The sequence below is a fragment of the Micromys minutus genome (genome assembly GCF_963924665.1).
Source record: "Micromys minutus genome assembly, chromosome: 20".
In the NCBI taxonomy this organism is placed as follows: Eukaryota; Metazoa; Chordata; class Mammalia; order Rodentia; family Muridae; genus Micromys; species Micromys minutus.
This window is the reverse complement of record NC_137955.1, coordinates 11,205,700-11,225,865: the sequence shown is the minus strand read 5'-3', so window position 1 is coordinate 11,225,865 and position 20,166 is coordinate 11,205,700. Positions and strand designations below refer to the sequence as shown.

General features: G+C 40.3%; 1 protein-coding gene across 8 annotated transcripts in view; it reads right to left on the bottom strand.

Moving 5' to 3' along the window:
• PDE4D (phosphodiesterase 4D) overlaps nucleotides 1-20,166 on the bottom strand; it is a gene marked incomplete at its 5' end in the record, with an annotated part of 1,034,128 nt that overhangs the window by 163,320 nt on the left and 850,642 nt on the right. For 6 of the 8 annotated variants that reach the window (XM_080933670.1, XM_080933668.1, XM_080933671.1 and 3 more), the window contains 3 exons: nucleotides 2,476-2,525; nucleotides 5,517-5,590; nucleotides 10,608-10,644. In XM_080933670.1, the coding sequence (XP_080789796.1) occupies nucleotides 2,476-2,525; nucleotides 5,517-5,590; nucleotides 10,608-10,644 (161 nt within the window). Of the gene's footprint in view, nucleotides 1-2,475; nucleotides 2,526-5,516; nucleotides 5,591-10,607; nucleotides 10,645-10,753; nucleotides 10,773-10,828; nucleotides 11,001-20,166 lie in introns of those variants that run through there. The other 2 variants (XM_080933676.1, XM_080933675.1) reach the window with 2 other exon arrangements.

The following is a 20,166-nucleotide window of genomic DNA, read 5'->3' as shown; positions in this document are numbered from 1 at the left end:
GTCACTCCATTTACAAGACAGACACACGTTCTCTCAGGACAAAACCATCAGAGCAGAAAGGAGCACTGCCCAATTACGATTTGCCTCCTAAGCATGGAGGAGCACTCGAGGTCCACGGAGTTGTGCTCACTAGGAAGGCCATTCATGTGCTCACAGAATATGCCCTCACCACCCTCAGGAAGGAGCACAGAAAAGAGGAGCCCACTCCATTCTTCCATCTTTGTTTGGCCAGTTATACTGAATCTGAGTTTCTAAACAAACCAAAACAACAAGAACAACAAAAACCACTGCACAATTTTTCTTTCTTTCTTTTTTTTTTTTTGGAGAATGGATTTTAGTAGATAGGAACTTCTACTATCCTTCTTTTGATTAAGATCAAGACCCAAAGTGGTGAAACGCACACATACTAAACTAGACAATATGACATCATCATAAGCAGATGAGACAGAGAGAACCAATAACTTAATAGCTATTAAAATGTGACTCCCCACACTTGCTGGAATGCACAAGAAAGAAACCAACACTAACTCTTTCAGACTCATCTGCAATAAGGTGAACATACACAGAGCCGACACAGTGGCGAGGACATAATTTTCCACAAAGCGCACCTTCTCCTCCTCTTCAGATTATAGATTGGGGTTTAAAGATGATACTTGAACCAAAAAAGAATTGGTCTAACTTGGAGAATGTGCTAATTTTCTTCTGGTAATATTTTTAAAAATCATAGGTTTCCTTTTCCAGGCAATTATTTTTAATGAATCAATTGAGGTTTCAAGAAACAATTAAATGAGCTCAATTTGGTCTCAAGTTCAGCAAAATGAGACCATCATTCTAGATTTGGTTCAGCTGAGGTCACATCTCCTATCGAAAGTGGACTTATAGAATAGGGATACTTTCTTTTTACGCCCCTTACTTCCTTTGTATTGTTTTCCCAGTACCTGTGGGTCCTATTTCTATGTGTGTATGTGTTAGTATAAACATGCAAGAGTGTGTAGATATATATGCATGTGGAGATCAGACATCAATGTCTGGTATCTGTTAACCATTCTCCATTTGATAGTTTTAGGTAGAGTCTCTCTCACTAGTACCCTGGGCTTCCTGACTGGTCTATGTTGACTGGTCAGTAAGCCCTAGTATCACCCTATGTTACTGCCCCAGCACTGGGATTGTAGGTGTCTCGTACCACGTCCAGAGTTTTATGCAAATAGTGGAGTCTTCCTGCTTGTGTGACAAGCACTTTATGAACTAAGCCATTTCCCATGTCCTGGGTCTGTGTGTGTGTGTGTGTGTGTGTGTGTGTGTGCGCGCGCGTGCATGCATGTGTGTGCATGTGTATGTGTATATGTAGATGCATATATGTATAGGTCTATATATATATACACACACGTGTAATATATATATACATATACATATACACATACACATACATATACATATAAATATATATTTGTTGTTAGCTCTCTGAGTTCCAATGACAACTAATGAAATAGTAATCATTTCCCTTCCTATATAAAACTGGGCATTGATTAATCAGGAATGCATCATTTTATATTTTTAAACGTTTCTTATTGTGTATGTATGTATGCATGTGCATGAGTGTGTGTACCATGGCATACATGTGGAAGTCAGAAATCAACTTCCGAGGGTTAACTATTTCGACCAAATGAGTATTGGGGGGGGGGGGGGCGCGTCGAAGTTATAGGCTTAGAAACATCATCTTGACTTCTGAACCTTATTGCCAGCCCCAAATTTTTTGTTTTTTGTTTGTTTGTTTGTTTGTTTTTGAAATAGTTCTCACTGTGATACTTGGGATAACCTCAGACTTGCTATGTAGTAGCCCAGGTTGGTTTTGAACTTTCAATCCTTCTCCCTTAGTCCTCCAAGTGTGAGGTTTGTAATTGGGTGCCAGAATATTTGGCTTTGTTGTTCCACTTTAACTAAGGCATGTTGCACTCAGACAATGGGCAGGATGCTAACACACAACAAAGCTAACATTGTACGAGTAATCAGCCTCTCGGATACAAGTGTCAACAATGATGCTAAACAAATCCTAAGCACGAAGTCACATCTGTAAAAACAAGGAAGAGCAGAAACGCAAATGGTGTAAGACACCGTTTCTCAACCTGTGGGTGGGGACCCCTTTCAAGGTCGACTGGCTCTTTCAGAGGGTCCCCTTAGAGCATCATAAAATACAAGTATTTATATCACGATTCTTAACAGTAGCCCAAACTACAGTAAGGAATTAGAAATGATTACAATATTATGGTTGGGGGGGTCGCCACAAATGAGGGACTATAATTAAGGGTCACACCATTAGGAGGGTTGAAAGCCACTGTGTGAGAACATTGGCAAAGAAGGAACAGAAAAGGAGAAATTCATTTCTTTAAAGCTTTAGAATCATAGCATAACCTGGGTGTTAAGAACAGGGCACAGGTTAACAGACAGGAGACAAAGAAGCTCCCACAGGTCTCTTACCTGTGATGGTGGCTTTGTTGATGGATGGTTGGTTGCACATGGGTGATCTTCTGGCAAAGGAAGAAAACACAAAGTAGTAAATGTGTGATGTTTTTGACTTCAGTATCCTAAGTTGTTTTAAGTGCACCATTCTAATGTAAAGAGTTATTTTAAAGCTGTGACATGAATCTAATGATGTCATTCAGATTCTTAGATGCCCCTTCACTATAGTGCAGATTACAGATGGAAAAGGAGGAAAAAGAAAATAAAAAAGTCAACTTAAATCTCATGGTTGGACACTCAGGAGTGAAGGACACTGGACTGAACAGACAGAAACTTTGCAGGCCTGGAGAGGGCGTTCTTATCGTCTGGCTGTATTCAACTAAGGTAGGGTATTCAGAGCAGAATAGACTTTCTGGGTGTGAAATTTTGCTCAGTGTATAATAATTTTCCCTGGTGCAGTATTAGAAACTTACTTCTGGCTTACAGTCTCTTGATTTCTTGTACGTTGCCAGGAGTGAATGATTTCTTCTAAACCACCATGTAAATAAAGACAGAATGTAAATGTTTTTCCTTTCTGCTTTGTTCATTGAGAAGCATCTCTGGCACATTTGTCAGAGGAATCTATTAATAGTGGGCTTAAGCAGATGCCGTGGAAACTGTAGTGTCCTATAAAGCCATTGTACTTGAAGAGATTCTGTTTGGTATTCACTGCTTTTCAGTTGTCCGATAGCTCCCACAAGATGACTGTGAACACCCTTAAAAAAATGTCTGCCGCACCACTAACCTGCATTCCTATAAAGGCCAACACAATGTGTACAGTACAGTATTCGTTCCATCAGTGCTAACTAAATTAAGTTGAAAAGGAAAATCATTTATAAGACATACATTAAATGTCCATAATATTTTAAGGTTATTTCCTATGACTGGTGGCCTTCAGATGACAGAAATCTTTAATAATCCTTCAAGAAACCCCTATCTTGCCAGATGACTGAAAAACACCTAAGGTTTTTTCGGTGTGTGTGCATGTGTATGCGCACATGTGCAAACTTTTTTTAGTGGTTAGCACTTACTGACACTGCGCTGTGTACTTTAAATCTCACTTAATCCTTATGACAAGCTTCAAGGCAGGTGAGCTGATTTTGTGTGTGTGTGTGTGTGTGTGTGTGTTGCTAATGAAAAAAGCAATACATTTTGAGAAGTTGAACATTTTAGAATATCAAAGCTGAGGTTTGAATGGGTACATATGACACTAATATTACACTGTGCTCTGCTGTCTATTAGGAGTGTGCATATGTGACTGAGTGTGTGGGGGGAGAGAGAGGGATAGAGGAAGAGAGGGAGAGGGAGGGAGGAAGAGAAGGAGAGGGAGAGGGGGAAGGAGAGGGAGAGAGAGATATCTTGATTGTCACACATACATGCAGATTGGAGCTAGCCCTTTATTTACACTGCTCCTGCTGAAAGGATGTCTCCCACCTGAGCTACAGGATACCCAGGGAAGGCAGTCCTAACATTATGTCTGCTTTGACAGGCTCCCCTCAGCCTCCCTTCTACACCACTGTGCTTAAGTTTATTGTTGTGCGTTTTGCATATAAATTGTGTATAGGTCTGAAAATGTACGAAGATTTACATCGGAATTAGATTATATTTTTATTGTAAAACAAAAAGTGGAAATGTGAACTTAGTAAATGCTTCATTAAGCAAGAGTTTATTGTTTTAGATGGCTTCTCTGGTCCAGGTAGCATGGTTATGTTCTTGCTAAAGATTTATTATGCACACACAACAGAGCAGTTTATTCTAATAACTTACACATTGATAAGAACTTTCAGTCCTTGTTCTGTAAACATCTAGAAAGAAGACCCTTGGCATGGTATTAGCACATGAAGACGTTATGCTTTTGTATGGTTGTAGGGATCCAAATCTTTGTCTTGTTACTGCTTAGATTTTCCTAGAATCAGTTCTATGGCTTACATGTCGGAACTTGGCACCCAAAGAGTAACAATAGTACAAAAATGTTGACCATTAGGTCCACGAGGATGTTGGTATATCATTCAGTGAAGGGTGAGCCGAACCTCCTTTCTGGGAATGAATGATACATACATGGCAAGACAGGGAGCAAACAGTAGGTTTAAAAATGCCAGTGATTAGCTCAGGCTACCCGCCTGGGGCCAAGTTTAGAACACGTTCTCCCTCAAATCCTTTGAAAAAGCACATATCCTCCTTAAAGTGAGATGGTAAAATTGGAAAGGTTCCAGAGGTGCTAGACATGAACATCAGGCAAATGCTGACCCCTCTAGAGCAGTGGTTCTCAACCTGTGGGCTGCGACTCCTTTGGGAAACCTCGTTCTCCAAAGATATATATATATATTACAATTCATAACTATAGCAAAGTTACAGTTATGAGTAGTTTGGAAGAGAATCTCTTTAGAGACATAGCAGTCAGTGTGATGCTCTCACACCCCTGTCAAATCAACTGTCACCAATTTAACGCTGCTATCTAGGTGACAGTATCTGAAGGGAACTTAAAGAAGTTTGTTTCGTCCAAAAACAAACAAAACAAAACAAACCCAAGAAGCTTCTGGGGTTGGTATGGCATGGTACAGCTGGCCAGGCTCTACAGAAATTGCCACTGGCAAAAAATGGATCCCTCAAAGCACACCCTTGGGGTGCAAATGCTTTACAACCACTTTTGCTGCGGAACCTGCAGGGTGGTAATGTGCCATTAGGACGAGAACTGGGAATACGGTGTGAATAAAGTACAAGCCATGGACAATTCCCAAAGCAAGATGAACCTCAGATGGTCCTAAGAGCAAAACAAACAGAGGTATGTCCCCCCTCTCCCCGGGGTGGGGGTTCTACAGAGGGCATCATCACATTTGCTTTTTCCACTTCTGTATTCCAAACCTCAAGTGTCACTTCGAAGTCATTACAGAAAATGAAAGAGAACAACGTAGGTGACTCACACAGCCGGATGAGGTACCTGGTGCATTGTCCTAAGTTCAGTGCAAGTTGAAAAGACACTAAAGGTTCAGCTGGAAAAGGAGGGAGGGAGAGGAACTTACTTGCTGGGTGCTCGATCTTGCAAATTAGTTAATGCGGCAAAGTTGTTTCGTACAGTTCGAAGGCTGGCCAAGACCTATGGTGAAAAAAGAGAATTACTCAGTGTTCTTTAACTGGGGATAGTCAGGGTGCAACTAAACATGGTCTTCTAAAGAAAAAAAAACCATGGTGATTGCAACTCAGTTTCATATACCTTTACAGAATTTTCTAGAACTTAGTCAAATTTTTAATTCTGGCTATGAAATCCTGGGAGGTTAAACTCCCAGCACTATGTAGAAACCCCTCTCTCTAGCTCTGATTCTGGCAAGAATGGCAGCGTTATTCCCATAATCCTTCAGTCCTCACTACAATGTCCTCAGCAATGTGCATGCACAACCTGGTTGCATTGCATGCAATTATAAAATACTACACTACAAAATACCACAAAAGTCTCAGTTTAGTGATTAAAAATATAAAACTAGTCTCCAATTCCATTATAAAAGATCATTAAGATTCCCACAATCTCAGGTTGCCAAGCTAAGCAAATCTTCAGTTGTTTTTCCATCTTTGGATAGTGCCCTGCTAGCTAGTTAGTTGGCTAATGATAGTCTTTGCCTCTGGGGAGACTGTGCACACTGTGGAATATAAGAAGTCCCCAGAAGGGCACTGATGACAGAAAACACTAATGTTGTGTACAAAGGGTACCATTCTGTCTGCTGTCCAGCAGGAAGAAAGTGTTCAATAAAATGGCATTGACGAAATGTATATATGGAGGCAATGTGGCTGTGGATAGGCAAGGAAGTAGATGCTCCCACCTCTGATAGCCCCTTCTTTATTCTAACTCAAAGCACAAATAAAAGATGGCTAAGGAATGGGGCTAAGCCACAGAGAGATGTTACAGGACCCTGCTGACCCTTGTGTGCTCCTGGAAAGGGCTGTTTTGGCTAGGGGTAGACTTTAGAGCAAGATTAGATGTGTCAATAAGACACATCTAAGTGCCTGTCAAGAGTTGACACATCATGAGTTACGATTTCATATGTCATGGCATAAGTCATGTGTTAATTGCACACACTTGGTATGGTACCTTCTGTACCTTAGCTTCCTTGCGTGTAAAATACAGTGCTGTCTGCCTGTTAGGCTGTGACACTTAACAGAAACTAGAGGTTAATGCCAACAACATTGCTTTAAAGTATGTGGTGACTGTGTGTTTATTACGGAGATTGTTTATTAAGGAGACTTCTATTTAATTATCTGGCCCATGGGAAGTTTGCTTAATGCTTATCAGTGGCAATACACAAAATCCTCAATTTTCTAATTGACCTAGGGGTTTGAGACCTGTGCACCGAGTTTCTTCACTTGACAGTGGTCCAGACGAAAGCCATTCTGTGTCTCGGGCATGTGATTTTTGGAAGCTGACGGGAACTTGTGCAAGCCAAAGGGAGCTGTTTATGCTCTGCAGCACTGGTGACCTTCAGCAGTCCCCTTGAAGGAGTTCATGGAGCCTCCTAGTAAGCCAGCCAGTCATTGGAAAACCTGGCTCATTATCACACACAACTCTGAAAGGTCACACGGCCTATGACGGAGTAGCCAAATAGCTAGCTGCTGATGTCAGACCATGGTGTCTTTCATGAGGCATGAAATTCTGAATGATGCAGAAATGAAAAGATTAATGATCCTGTCATGAAACCATGACAACTTAATTTGTGTCCTAAGATGTGAAGAGAAAATATGTTAATCAAAATATTTAAACACAGTTATTGCACCAGCTAGATACTCCCTATTCTAGAGAAGTATTTTAACTGATTTTTAATACAAAATACTTTTGTGTTTAGCTAACAGCATTTGGCCATTGGGGTAGTAGAAGTAATAATTTAGTATTTCATTTCTATAGGAAAAGTTTTACAGGTAATTCATAGTTGATAGTCATATGAAAATTTCACCCCATTCGGGAAAATGTTAATTTAATGAATGTTTAAAGAATGGAATCTTTTCTGTAGAGAGGTTTGTTTTGCTTTGAGATGAGGCTCAGTGTATAGCTCTGGCTGGCTTAGCACTCACTAAACAGACCCCACTGACCTTTACTTCAGAGATCTGCCTGCCCCACTCCTGGATCGCTGGGGTTAAAGGTCCTTACTGTCATACCTGACTTATATGTCAGTTTTTAACTTGTTATATTAGCAAGATATTAAACTGAATTTTCTGGGGTTTAGTATGCACAGTTTATGCATTTATTTTGAATAATTCCTATCTTTTGGATGTTGAAGAATTTAAACAAACAAACAAAGTTGTCAATTAAATTGTATCAGGCTTCATAATCCAGATAAAATCAAATGGTTGCTTTTTCAGTGGACAGACAGACGGATTGCTTGGGGGAGAAACATTTAATCAGTATTTGAAGCGTTGGCACTATTCCATTTCTTCACTCCGTTTTACTATATTATTTCTGCTTTAGATATTTACTACATGTATAGTATGACACATTTCAGATGAAACCGAGGGAAGCAGTTTCCCTCAGGCTCTGGCTGCCTGCCTCTGGCCTGCTCACTTTGCGCCTGTATTTTCACATACGCTCTTGCAAACTTTGTTGTCGTAAATGACATTGAAGACACATGGATGTGAACACTAGAACACTGTTTTGGTTTGGGGAGGGGCAAAGACAGTTAATTATTTAAATGTTAACAGCATCTTCTGCTATGTAAGTTACGTGATGTAGGCAGAAACATAAACAGAGGCTCTCAGAGATGAACCTGACACACAGGATGCTGCCCTGGGCCTGGGGGACTAACTCTGACATTCTTCACAGAAGTGTATTTAGTTCTTCTCTTAAGCACTCTTGTCCCTCAGGACACTGGAGGGAACAAGTTTTGAGAGAGGATGTAAGAAGGGGAAAAGGGTTACCAGGGTTCAGGGGTGAAGGGCCAAGCTCCTAGATTTGCTTTTGCTCCAGGACAGCTCTCGGCCATAGACTCAGCACCGGCATTAGAAGCTGCAGCCAGGCTCTGGAGCACCTAGAATTCTCTTGCCTCTTGAAAGCTTATTATCAAAGGAGCCTTAGAGTTTCTTTCAGATAGCGTAGGCTTGAAAATTACAGCCAGCACTTTCTCTTTTGCCGTCTCTAACAAATGTGTAATTGCTTAATGTAACGAACAAAGGAATGATAAAAATTCTAAATCTGAACGATGAACAGGGCTAACACTACAGGAAAATATTGCTCATGGACTAGGTCACAGTGGGGATATTCCTGCACACAATTCTCAGGTTCTTCGGGGTGCTCTCAAACATTTCTCAGTCAAGGGGACTCGCTGATCTGGCAGTAATATATATATAGGCTTCATTAGACAGCTAAAGTGAACGAATGAAACTTTTCAGGTTTTTTCCAGACCATGCATAACATATGCCACTAGGTGGCACTACAACACAGACTGTGACATACAGGGCAGGGAGGAAATAGTGTGTCCTTGTGAGGACAAAGACTCCTGAGAGAGTCCTAAGAGAGTGACACCTAAGTCACTTCAGGAAAGAAAAAGTTAGTGGAGAATTATTTGTAGGCAAAAAAAGTTCCTTCTGTTTGAAAATCAAACCTCTTTCCAAGTTATACTTTTATTAAAACACACGAAGTGCTTGTTTCTCTGTGTCAGAAAGTTCTGGGTAATTTCACAATGACTCGGCCTAGTAAAAAACGGAGCTACGTACAAGGTTACCAGCCGTAATTGATCCTGATGATACACAAGTTGTCTTGGCTGTTTATTTATTTATTTTTTGTTTGTTTTATAAAAGTGGGAAAAAGCAAATGAAAGAAGACAATGAACTTTCCTCATTACCCCACAGTGTCCATGAACTTGGCCACTAGGCCATTGCTATGAGGGGGAATGGAAAAGGATACACAGGAGCTTAAAATATATTGTTGATGACCATTCCTAATGGAACACTAATTCTATGTCATGTTAGCAATAGCCCCTGTATTTCCCCCCTGAAACTATCTAGCAAGATAACACGCTAGTTCCTGTTTTCAGAGCAGCCATATCTCCTGCATCTAACGGGGACAAGGATGTTGGTTTCTAGGGCTTGGATGCTTGTTACCAGGGACATGGTTACGGTTACCAGGTTTGGATTTTAGAAGGCAGCCAAAAACCAGCGGGACCTTGGAAATAGCAGCTGACTGCAGAGCGGGCTTCCTAGCACAGCTTTTACCCGCTCCTCTCCATCCCTAGGGACTCTGCCTCAGTTGTTGCTGTGTTCGAAGGGAAGAGATGAACAGTAGACATGAGGGACAGTTAAAGGGGTATTCCTTTATGCCTAAGAAAACACTGAAAGATTTGAGCACAGCGCAGAACCAGTCTAAGATCAAATGTACAAGCTACCTGAAGCTGGCACCCTTTTCTGTGGACCAGGGCACCCAAGAGCTTTTATAAAAGTTCAAAAGTTCAAAATGTAAGAGTAGGAAAGAGTTATATGTGAGCTAGTACCTAAAATCTGGATTTGATTTGAACATTAGAATGGCAGATAGACTCTGTAGGCTCTGTTCTGATGAGTAAGTACATCTACCCAAGACGTTCAAGATCCCATTTCGCTCTACAAAACATCTGGTCCTTAGCCATTCTGTATACATTCCAAAACACTTTGGGTCATTTTATCATCTCACATCTGTGCCACAGAGCTGAAAGATTTTATTCTCTTATGCATGAGGAACACAAATGTGTTGCTAACTTAAATCTTTGTACAAATAACACATGTAAAAAAGGCGTAAATAAAGTATCAGGTTAAACGAGATCATTGAATTTCAAACAGGGATCATGTACTAATTATACTAGATGTAACTGAATCCATGATATAGCCTCCTTCTGGGGATAATTCCAGTTTAGGGAAATGGGGGCCCATGAGTACTATTGCCCTTAGCTAACTTGTTATTTGAAGTTAGACACTCGGGTCTAACAATCTTACACAAAGGTAGGGCTAAGGTTGCATTCTCCAGCACTGCGTTTTAATTACTTGAATCAGCCAAACAATGTGCGTCTACACAGGAGTATGTAATAAAGTCATATTGATAATCGAAATAAAATCCCACATCAGATGTGTAATCTTTGAGAGGCCTAAACACTTGAAAGTCTGCTTACCTGAGCAAATGGAGTCACAATCAAGTCATCTCCATGTCTGAAAAACAAACCAGAGGCAGTGTTAGAAGTCTCCAGTAGTTCTTGGGCCACTTCTCATCAATATTAAATGGTATGTTCCAATGCAAGAAAATCCCATTGGGAATTACAGTAATTCCATCTTTATCTTCCGTACATGCCCTTCCCAGCCTCTGGGTTGAAAACATGACTTCTGGGATGCTAACCATTGTTCATCTCCCTTGGACAAAAGAGGGTCTCCTTGGTTACCAACCAGAGTCAATATTGCTTTTTAGGCACAGAGAACATGCTATAAGTAGAAAAGGGTTCTCAGCTCTGGGCCGGCACCTTCCTCTAGACTTCCCATTGTAGATGTTAGCCAGGAATGCTGTGCAAAGAACCAGCGACAGAACTGGCTTCTGTGAGACTACCCTTGGCCATCTAACATTTGTAGGTGGTTAGCATCAAGTGATCTGTTAGGTCATGTGTAAGCCTTGGATAGGCCAGGAGTCAAACATAACATAGGAGTGCATCATCCACTAATAAAAAACCCTACGAAACTTTTCAACCGACTCCCGTTCCAGCCACTGTACTTACAGGGGAATGTTACCCTGTGGGTGCTGTTGCTAGGGTAATGTCAGCTCCAGTAGACTAGGGATACAAGAGCAAGGTGTCAGTATGACATGTCTTTGAGAAGCAGGGAAATGCAAGAAGTCATGCAGCCCTCTTCTTGGAAGAAAGCGGAAAAGGCTGATGATACCTAGGACTCTGCAATATTTCCAACGTCAATAACTGTCTTAAATCTCAGTGGTTATTTCTCAGTCTAGCCAGCCAAAGATGATTTTATTTATTTCAACCATTTCATTCTACTTATTTTGAAATATAGAGTTTACTTTGTATACCAGGCTGATGTTGGATCTGGAATGTTCCTACCTTGGGCCTGTTAGTGCTAGGATTTCTAATGAGCACCACCACACCCATTTCAGAAAAGATTTAACTTTTTAATTAAATGAATGTAGTTATTTTACTCATACATTTCCTTGACATAACCCCCACTGAGGGCAGCTCACTTGAACTTATTCCTGAACAAGTGAGAAGGCTGCAAGTCCCCAAAGCAGCACCTATAAAGCTTGTGGGATGATGCTTACAATGGCCTAATGGTGATGATCACCCTTGTGGCAGGCAGATTGGTACCCAGGGGTACCAGAAAGAAACGCATGCAGAAACTTCCAGAATGAGCCACTGCAGGTCAGTGTGAGTGTTAGTGTCACACTTGTCTTGAGTCTTCTGATGTGGAAGGAGGTGCCCTATGTCTGTTCCCCTACCCATCAGCCTTTCTGGTGCCTTTCATGCTCCACAATCTTAAATTAAATAATGGAAATCAGTAAAAAATATCATTTTTTTTGATCTAGAAATAGAGTTCTGGGCAATAATTAATTAACACTCTTACAAACAGGGCACAAGGATCTGAGGAAGGCATATGATATTTATATATTGATATCTATAAGTTAACATGTATATTATAATATACATGTATGTGTCTATACACACACACACACACACACACACACACATACTGAACATTCAGAAAGTTGACCTATTTAATCTATTCTACTCCACAGGGAAACCTTTTATGAGACACTAGCTCTGTAAACACTACACATGACTTCATATAATTAAAGAATACCATGGAAGGGCTGACGATACAGGTTGTTTAGCATGTGTGAGGCTCTTGGTTCTGGCCCAGCGCTCTCCTCCTCGATATCTATATATTCATACATTTTTATCGTCTGCCTTCAGAAAAGGTTGTGACTTCAGAAGATACTTGGTATGCTATAATTTAAACTTTACATCTTGTTAATTGTTTAATAGCTAAGAAGCAACACAATCATAAGAATTAAAATAACATTATGGAGAAGTTGGGGCACCTGGAAAGTAAAATGCACCAAGAACCAATAGGTGCTTCTCTGGAAAATGCAGATTTAAACCAAGATAGCAGCTCTCACGTTTTACTTGGCTGACTTCATTTTCACAGTGAAAGATCACAAGTCTCCACCAGGAGTTCACTATACATTATTCAATGTCAGCCTGGATGACGTGAGACCCAGTCTCAGAAACAATAAGTGCAGCCAGGGAGGTGGATCAACCCTCAAAGCTTGCCTTACAAGGCTGACAGCTTCCATTTGATTCCTAGAATCCACATTAAAAAAAAAAGAAATCCAGGCATGGTGGTGCATTCTTGTAATGACAGCATTGGAAAAGATGGAGCCCCAGAGCTCACTGGCTGCCCACCCTACTGTATTTGGTGAGCTGCATCCCAGTGAAGAAGCCTGGCTTCAAATAAAATGTGGATGATGCCTAAGGGAGGTTGTCGTCAGGTTTTCACATGTGTTTCCTTCATTTTCACATACATGTACCTGTACATACATACACATACACACACATACACACACACATACACATACAAACACATACATACACATACACACATACATACACATACAAACACATACACACATATACACATATATACGCATACACATGTACACATATACACATATACACACACATACACATATACACACATACACACACATACAAACACATACATGCAAATATACACATACATACACATACAAACACACACATATACACATGTACATATATACACATATACACATACATACACAAGTACACATACATATACACACATATACACATACAAATACATACATACATATACATACACAGATATACACACACATATATACACATACTCACACACAAACATACATACACACCTTAAAAATCCATAAGTAAACACATAAACTCCAAGATATATATCCTTATTTTTTGCTTTTTCTGTGCTCAGATCATATTCAGAATGTGTATTGAAGGCTGGAGAGATGGCTCAGTGGTTAAGAGCACTGGCTCCTCTCCCAGAGGTCCTGAGTTCAATTTCCAGCAACCACACAGTGGCTCACAACCATCTGTAACAGGATGTGATGCCCTCTTCTGGTGTGTGTGAAGACAGCAACAGCATACTCATATTAAATAAATCTTTAAAAAATAATCTACGTTGATGATAAGGCATAAAACTGGAAATTTATGACACAATATAAGCAAACAATCTGTGGTCTAATACTGAATGTGTGCTGTAGAGATAGAACGTTTGGCTTCACCGAGAAGGCACGATACTGAATAAGCTCTAAGGCGGTGCAAACATAATCCACTCTCACATTTATGAACACGAGTTACAAGCTTCAGAGGAGCTTAGGAAGTGTTTGTAGACAGGAACATGAAGCAAGTCGTACTATTTTGCTTAACAAAGACTGATGCAGCAGAGGAAAATTTCCAGGCCTGCTGATGTCACAGATGACCACAGGGGGCTGTGAGTCCTAGGCTGAGTTTGATGTTCCCAACAGGAGGCAAAGGGCTGAGTAGTCAGAGGGAAAGAGGCTACCCAAGTGCCCTCACTCCGTGTTCTAGGAACAGGCTCTTCTTTCACAGCGTACGTTATTTGACAGCCTTTCTGTTTATTCTTAACGTCATTGGCCCTGTTCTCTTGGGTTTTCTCCAGAATGCTCGTCTGTGTGGGAGATTTATGGCTAGTGAGTGCAATCTCCTTAAAGGTCTGCCTGCGGTGGAATGGGCCAGTTAGGTTCAAAGAAAAGGCTTAACCAAATAGAGAAGACTTTTTTCTAAGTCTACTATGCGCCAAAAGTGAGGACATAGAGGATCTAATTCTTAAGACTCTGCATGAATGGGTACTCTCATATTCCCACTCCAAGACAAGGAATGGGGATCTGAGAACCTAAGTTCAGAGCCAGTTACACCCTTGGCAAATGGCAGAGATCATTAGTTTCCTGAAGCTAGCCTGGAACTTAGAGTTTGTCGGACAGAGAGTGTTCATTGGACCTTGTCAAAGTAGCAGTAAATATGGAGTGTGGAGAAGTGTTGAAAAGTTTCATATTCCTGTGGTTAACTCATTTTTTCCCTGAGATTATCCTTTTGTGTATGTGTGAAAGATTCTCATGTCTTTAAAAATTAAACTGACTATACATTTTAGTCAGAATTGCTTTGTTAATGTCATTTCCAAGGCAAAATAAGCAGTCAGAGACCTATGTTGTTCTCTCTGATGCTTTTTGACATTGTGATAGGCTTTGAAACCCCAAAAAATGGAAGTGTGCTATGTAGCTAAATTTGAACCTAGGCTTAAAAAAACAAAACAAACAAACAAACAAACAAAACCAAGCAAGCAAACAAAAACCCATAGTGTTGTTTTGACCATATGGTTTTCTGGTTCCTCAAATATTTTGGACAAATCTAAGGCCCTCAGAAGTAAATACCACAGTCTCTAGAACAATGCTTTCCAATGGAAGCATCCACAGTCATGGAAATATTCTGTGTGTTCGTGTGTGAATAGGCCACAAACAAACTAAGCACACAGCAAACAAATAGCATGGGCTTGGGTAGTTATACAGAATTCTGAAACCCGGCAAGTACCAAGCAGGAACGAGCTGTATGTGCAGTCCTGCTCTTCCTGGCTGAAACACAGACTGAGAAGGACTTGACCTACATGACATCCTGCATTTGCATTTACAGGGAGTCGACTTGTTATCCTTCGGTTCTATGTTTTAGTCTCTGCTTTGAAGGAGAGAGTCGTCGCAATGCCTGTTGTGTATTTAGTCCTGCCTGTAAACAAAAACCTCTGTTTTGATCCAAGGTTGGGAAAACTCTGGAAGCCTCAAGGTGATGAAGGGAAAGCTGACCCAGGGTCTGAGAGACAATGCAATAGGGAATGCAGATCAATGGAGGAACCTCTTCACCAAACCCACACCAACGCATTCAACACACCGGAAATCTGCAAGGAACGCTTAGGGTCTGTTCCCTTGACTTGGACTTTTTGAAGCAAAATTATACTTGCAATGAGGCCTTTGTTCCCCCCATATCCAAGATAGAGTATCTAACTGTCCCTACGGCAGGGAGCTAGAACGGTTTAGTGGCACTCCGTGGTAGAGCTGACCTTCAGGAACACACCGTATAACCACTGTTGTATCTGAAGCTGTCTCTCCTTATATGGCACAGGGAAGAGTGTGGGGAGAGACTGAGGACAGTTTGCAAAGGAGCCAAGACTGACAAGAAAAATACATATTTCAAGTGCCTGATCTGTAACAGAGCAGGTATTTATGCTGGAGTCTCAATATCAGCTGCCTCTCTTCTTTCCTGTCTAGGATTTTAAAAAATAAAAATGAAAGCGAAGATTTTTGTCTTGTTTTCATGAATCTGCATTGCCTTCAAAATAACATCCTGAACGGTATAGCTGCTGTTCATACTGTTCAGCAAATAAATAATAGAGCAGGCCTCATCTAAGCACATCAGCCAGTTTTATGTTCTCTCCCCAGAAAGTGCTAAAAAATGCACGCCAGATGGCTACTAGAAAAATCACCTTCTCTCCTTCTCTGAGCCTGCCACCCTCTACCTCTTTCTAACTACCTGCCACCAAAATTTTAACTGTCAGAAAGTTTCCATTTTGTGATACACTAGAGCGTTGTTCTCACCTCTTTCGTCTTCAACCTAGAGAATGAGTGGGGCTTGGGAACAAAGTGAGATCCACCAGCCCGAGGTCCACAGCTTGCTCAAACCATACGGTCTTTGCAAGTGGAAGGGGGCAGGAAGTGCCCATTTGGCTCTGTGAAGGCACATGGAAGCACCAACTTGACCAATGGCTTGGCTTTTTGCTTTGAAGGTGGTGTTTATATTTTCCTGTCTCTAGTTAGCCGGTAATTCACATATTGCTCTCAGAGATCCTGTTCCTTTAAGAGCATGCTGATAAATGAGGCAACTCTTCCTTAACCAAGCATGCTTTCTAGCAGGAATCAAAATCAATTTGATGGCTTATGGGGGTATCAGATAATTTCCTTTTTAAGCAGCTTTTACTCTACATTTTTACAAAGGTAGGTGGTACATTTCATAATCAGCAAAGTAGTAGTATTATCAAGTGTTTAATTTTTTTTGAAAGGCTTGCTCAATGCCCAATGTCATATGGGTTTCATTTTATTTTCACTTACAAAGTTAATTCATTATCACATTGCTTTCTTTACATTTCTGTAACCTAGGAAGTCTTAGGGGACTGTTCTCCTCGGTTATCATTTTTTTTTTTCACCATTAAAATAGTAATGTGACGATCAAGAAAAGAAAAGAGAATTAGCTTGGTGGACATGACCATTTCCTGTGCAAGAATGAGGGCCTGCATTTGGATCCCAGAGCCCACATTTAAATGAAGCTAAGTACAGCTAGCTGCCTGCCTGTAAACCCAGCACTGTGGGGAATAGGGGACAAGGAATCATTAGGGTTGCTAGCCAACAATCTAGCTTCTGATGCAGGGAGAGACCTTGTCCAGGGAAATAATGCAGGGAGTGATGGAGCAGGACCAGATGCCACCTCTGATCATGCTCATAGGAGCTGAACATATATATGCCCATACATCACTCTCACACATGCTCACACATGCATACAAACCTACACGATAAAAACAACTGTCATCTGGATTGGACAGTGCACTGCTGGAAACCCAGCCATGGGGAGGCTGAGGCAGGATGGTGGCTATGAATTCAAAGATCTGCGATTGGTTTACACAGATCAATCAATAGATGAGAGAGAGAGAGAGAGAGAGAGAGAGAGAGAGAGAGAGAGAGAAACTTGTATATTAAACGTTTAGACAAATTCTCCTGGGGATGGCATAAAAATGATTAGAAATAAGATAGTTTGCCAAAAGGCTCGTTTCTCTCTAATTTGAGACAAATATTTCTCTTCCTTTATCTTCTAAGATTTTGGGAAATGTTTTCACTTTGCTAGTGAAAACTGTTAATTTGAACACTTGAAGCACAATGTAATAAAACCAGGCATCATGACATCTTACTGTATTAAAGCCCTGACTTTTATTCTGACCATGTTAAAGGCAACTAAAACATTAGGTTTGTAATTAAATTAAAAATATAAAATGTATGTTAGCTAATGTATTTAATTGCTTAGTTTGGAGACTCAAAGGTCAAGGTTGGTTTGCATTTTGCCATTACTCATGCTTGCGATTCTATAATAGCCCAGTTACTGAATAAAGTAGAAAAGAAAAAGACAAGATAGAAAGAAATAAAGTAGGAAACAGCTAGCCCTGTGGCCAATATCTTTTGCACACTTTGCTTCTGGGCTTCTCGAAATCATAAACATTCATGTCAATGTGCGCAAACACTGTATAGTAACAATAATACCAGTGGTCAGCCACCGAAGCAGAAGACTAGGCCACCTAGACTGTAGCCATGATTGTATGACTGTGGATGATAATAAAGCATCTGGGAAACCCAGTGTCCTCACAGAATCAGGAACAGGGCACACTTTGTATTCCTGAGCTTGATAAGATGATGTCACTGAAATTGTTTTCTCTCCTCCCCTTCCACAGTAGATTGCTCCTGACATAGTTGGTCTTGCTTCAGTCTTCAGGATATAAATAAAATAAATACCTTTACAACCAATTTCATGGTGCTTTTAATGTCTCAGTTTTACTTACAACACTCCCTTTGTCCAAAGAAATCGCCAATAGTTCCAATTACTAAGTAGTTAGGTCCAAACAATTTTCCCCTAACAACTCAGTACCTGTTAGCACTGTACAACTTCCTGCTGCAAAAAGAGACTGGCAACTGCCTCTCTTTTATTTAGCAAATGCTTTTTATCCACCAACCACTGAAAACTCTGTTTTGTGAAGACATGGGGGCTCAAAGGGCTGCTATGATCTAAAGATGAAAGCAGAAAAAATGTAAATCTATTAGTGTTACAGGTGACTGGCACATATTTTGTTTCCCTTGAGAAGTGAAACTGTTCCTTTCACCTGTGTGATTTTCCTCTGGTCCTATTAATATAACATCCTCAGGCGGTAGAGTTCTGTAATCGGGGAGGATGCTTAGGCTTCGATAACTTCCAACTTAAGTTGATGGAGGATGACTCCCAATTGGCAAATCAGATGACTTTAAAATATTTATGAGTATCTGTGATGCTAATCTGGTGTCAAGTTCGCTATATATGGAATCAACCAAAAACCCAAGCAGTTTAGCCCAGGTGAGGAATTTTCTTGATTGAATCAAAGTGGAATGAAACACTATAAAAGCATCTGTGAGAATTTTGTGTGTGTGTGTGTGTGTGTGTGTGTGTGTTTGCTTTTTGTTTTTTTACAGTCTTGTTGGAGTGTTCATCTATTCTGCTGCTGAGACATCCATTCATTCACTCGGATTAGGAAGTATTACCTCTTCTGGATTCTAGCATAAACTTCTGAAGACCAGCAGCTCTCTAGGACTTCCCAGGGACAATGAATTTCCTCTACCTACTCACAAATATTGTCCACAGTGGTATCATCAAAGTGGTGTTCTTTACAGATGGTCAAAACTTTCATTGTGTCTTGAAAAGATGACTATTTTCAGACTCCAGGTCTCCTATTCACAAATAGCATAGTGACCTCTTCATTTAAAGAAGTGAAGGGTGAAATGAGACACCAGATACAAAAATACCAGAACAGTGAAGTGTATGTAATACGCACACATGATGTATGTTAATGACCATCACTGCTGACTTTCTTCTTCATGTACGCCTGCTACTTATTAATACTTATTCGTGGATGATAAGACAGTGGCGTCTTGCTAGGAAGGGATAATTTTTTTCTTCCCATTCCCTAATTAATTAAACAATTATACCTAAAGTTACAGATTATGTGGTTTTTCTAAAGCATTTCCTTCAAATAAAGAAATCTGTGGAGATGCTGGGGAGGAACAACATATATGGAATCATCAGGTGAGCAAAGCAGTTTTTAATAAGATCATTCTCCATAAGGCACAGTTGTGTAGTAGAGCTGTGGACACTGAACATTGCTGGGAAGTAGTTAAAGGAACCTGAGGTTTACATACATGGCCACATAAGCCATCAAATAAAGGGAGAGCAGAGTTGTGAATGTGTGGAAGATAAATGCTCTATTAAATTAAACATGAAGTCATAATTACTTTGTTTATCTTGTTTCTCAGCAAGTATGAAAGGAATGCCTCATTTCTCCTAGGAAAATACACAGAGGAACTCAGGAAGCTGAGCACGTCAAGGCATTATTTTTCAACAATATACAGAGTTGCATCATGGTCTGATTCAATTTGTCATTCCTACGTGAGTCCTCCCAGCAGATAAAGGAACTCTTGAATTGGTACAGGGTAAATGAGGTCATTCTTCTATAGAGCTTTGGAAATACCGTTTTTTTTTTTTTTTTTTTTTTTTTTTTTTTTTTCAGAATGTGAAATCTCATCAGCTCTTTGTAAAATGGAGGTGCATATTTAGTCTTTCCTAACTTGAACAAAGGGTATGGGACACATGGCCTATGCATTAACATAACAAAATATTTTTCTAGAATTTTAGAGAGCAGAGTATTTAACCATTAAAATACTCATCCACTTACCCACTACAAGTTCTCTGACCTTTCTTTATAATATGTTTAATATGTTTTAATTGCTCAATACTTTCTTTCGTTCCTAAAACAAAT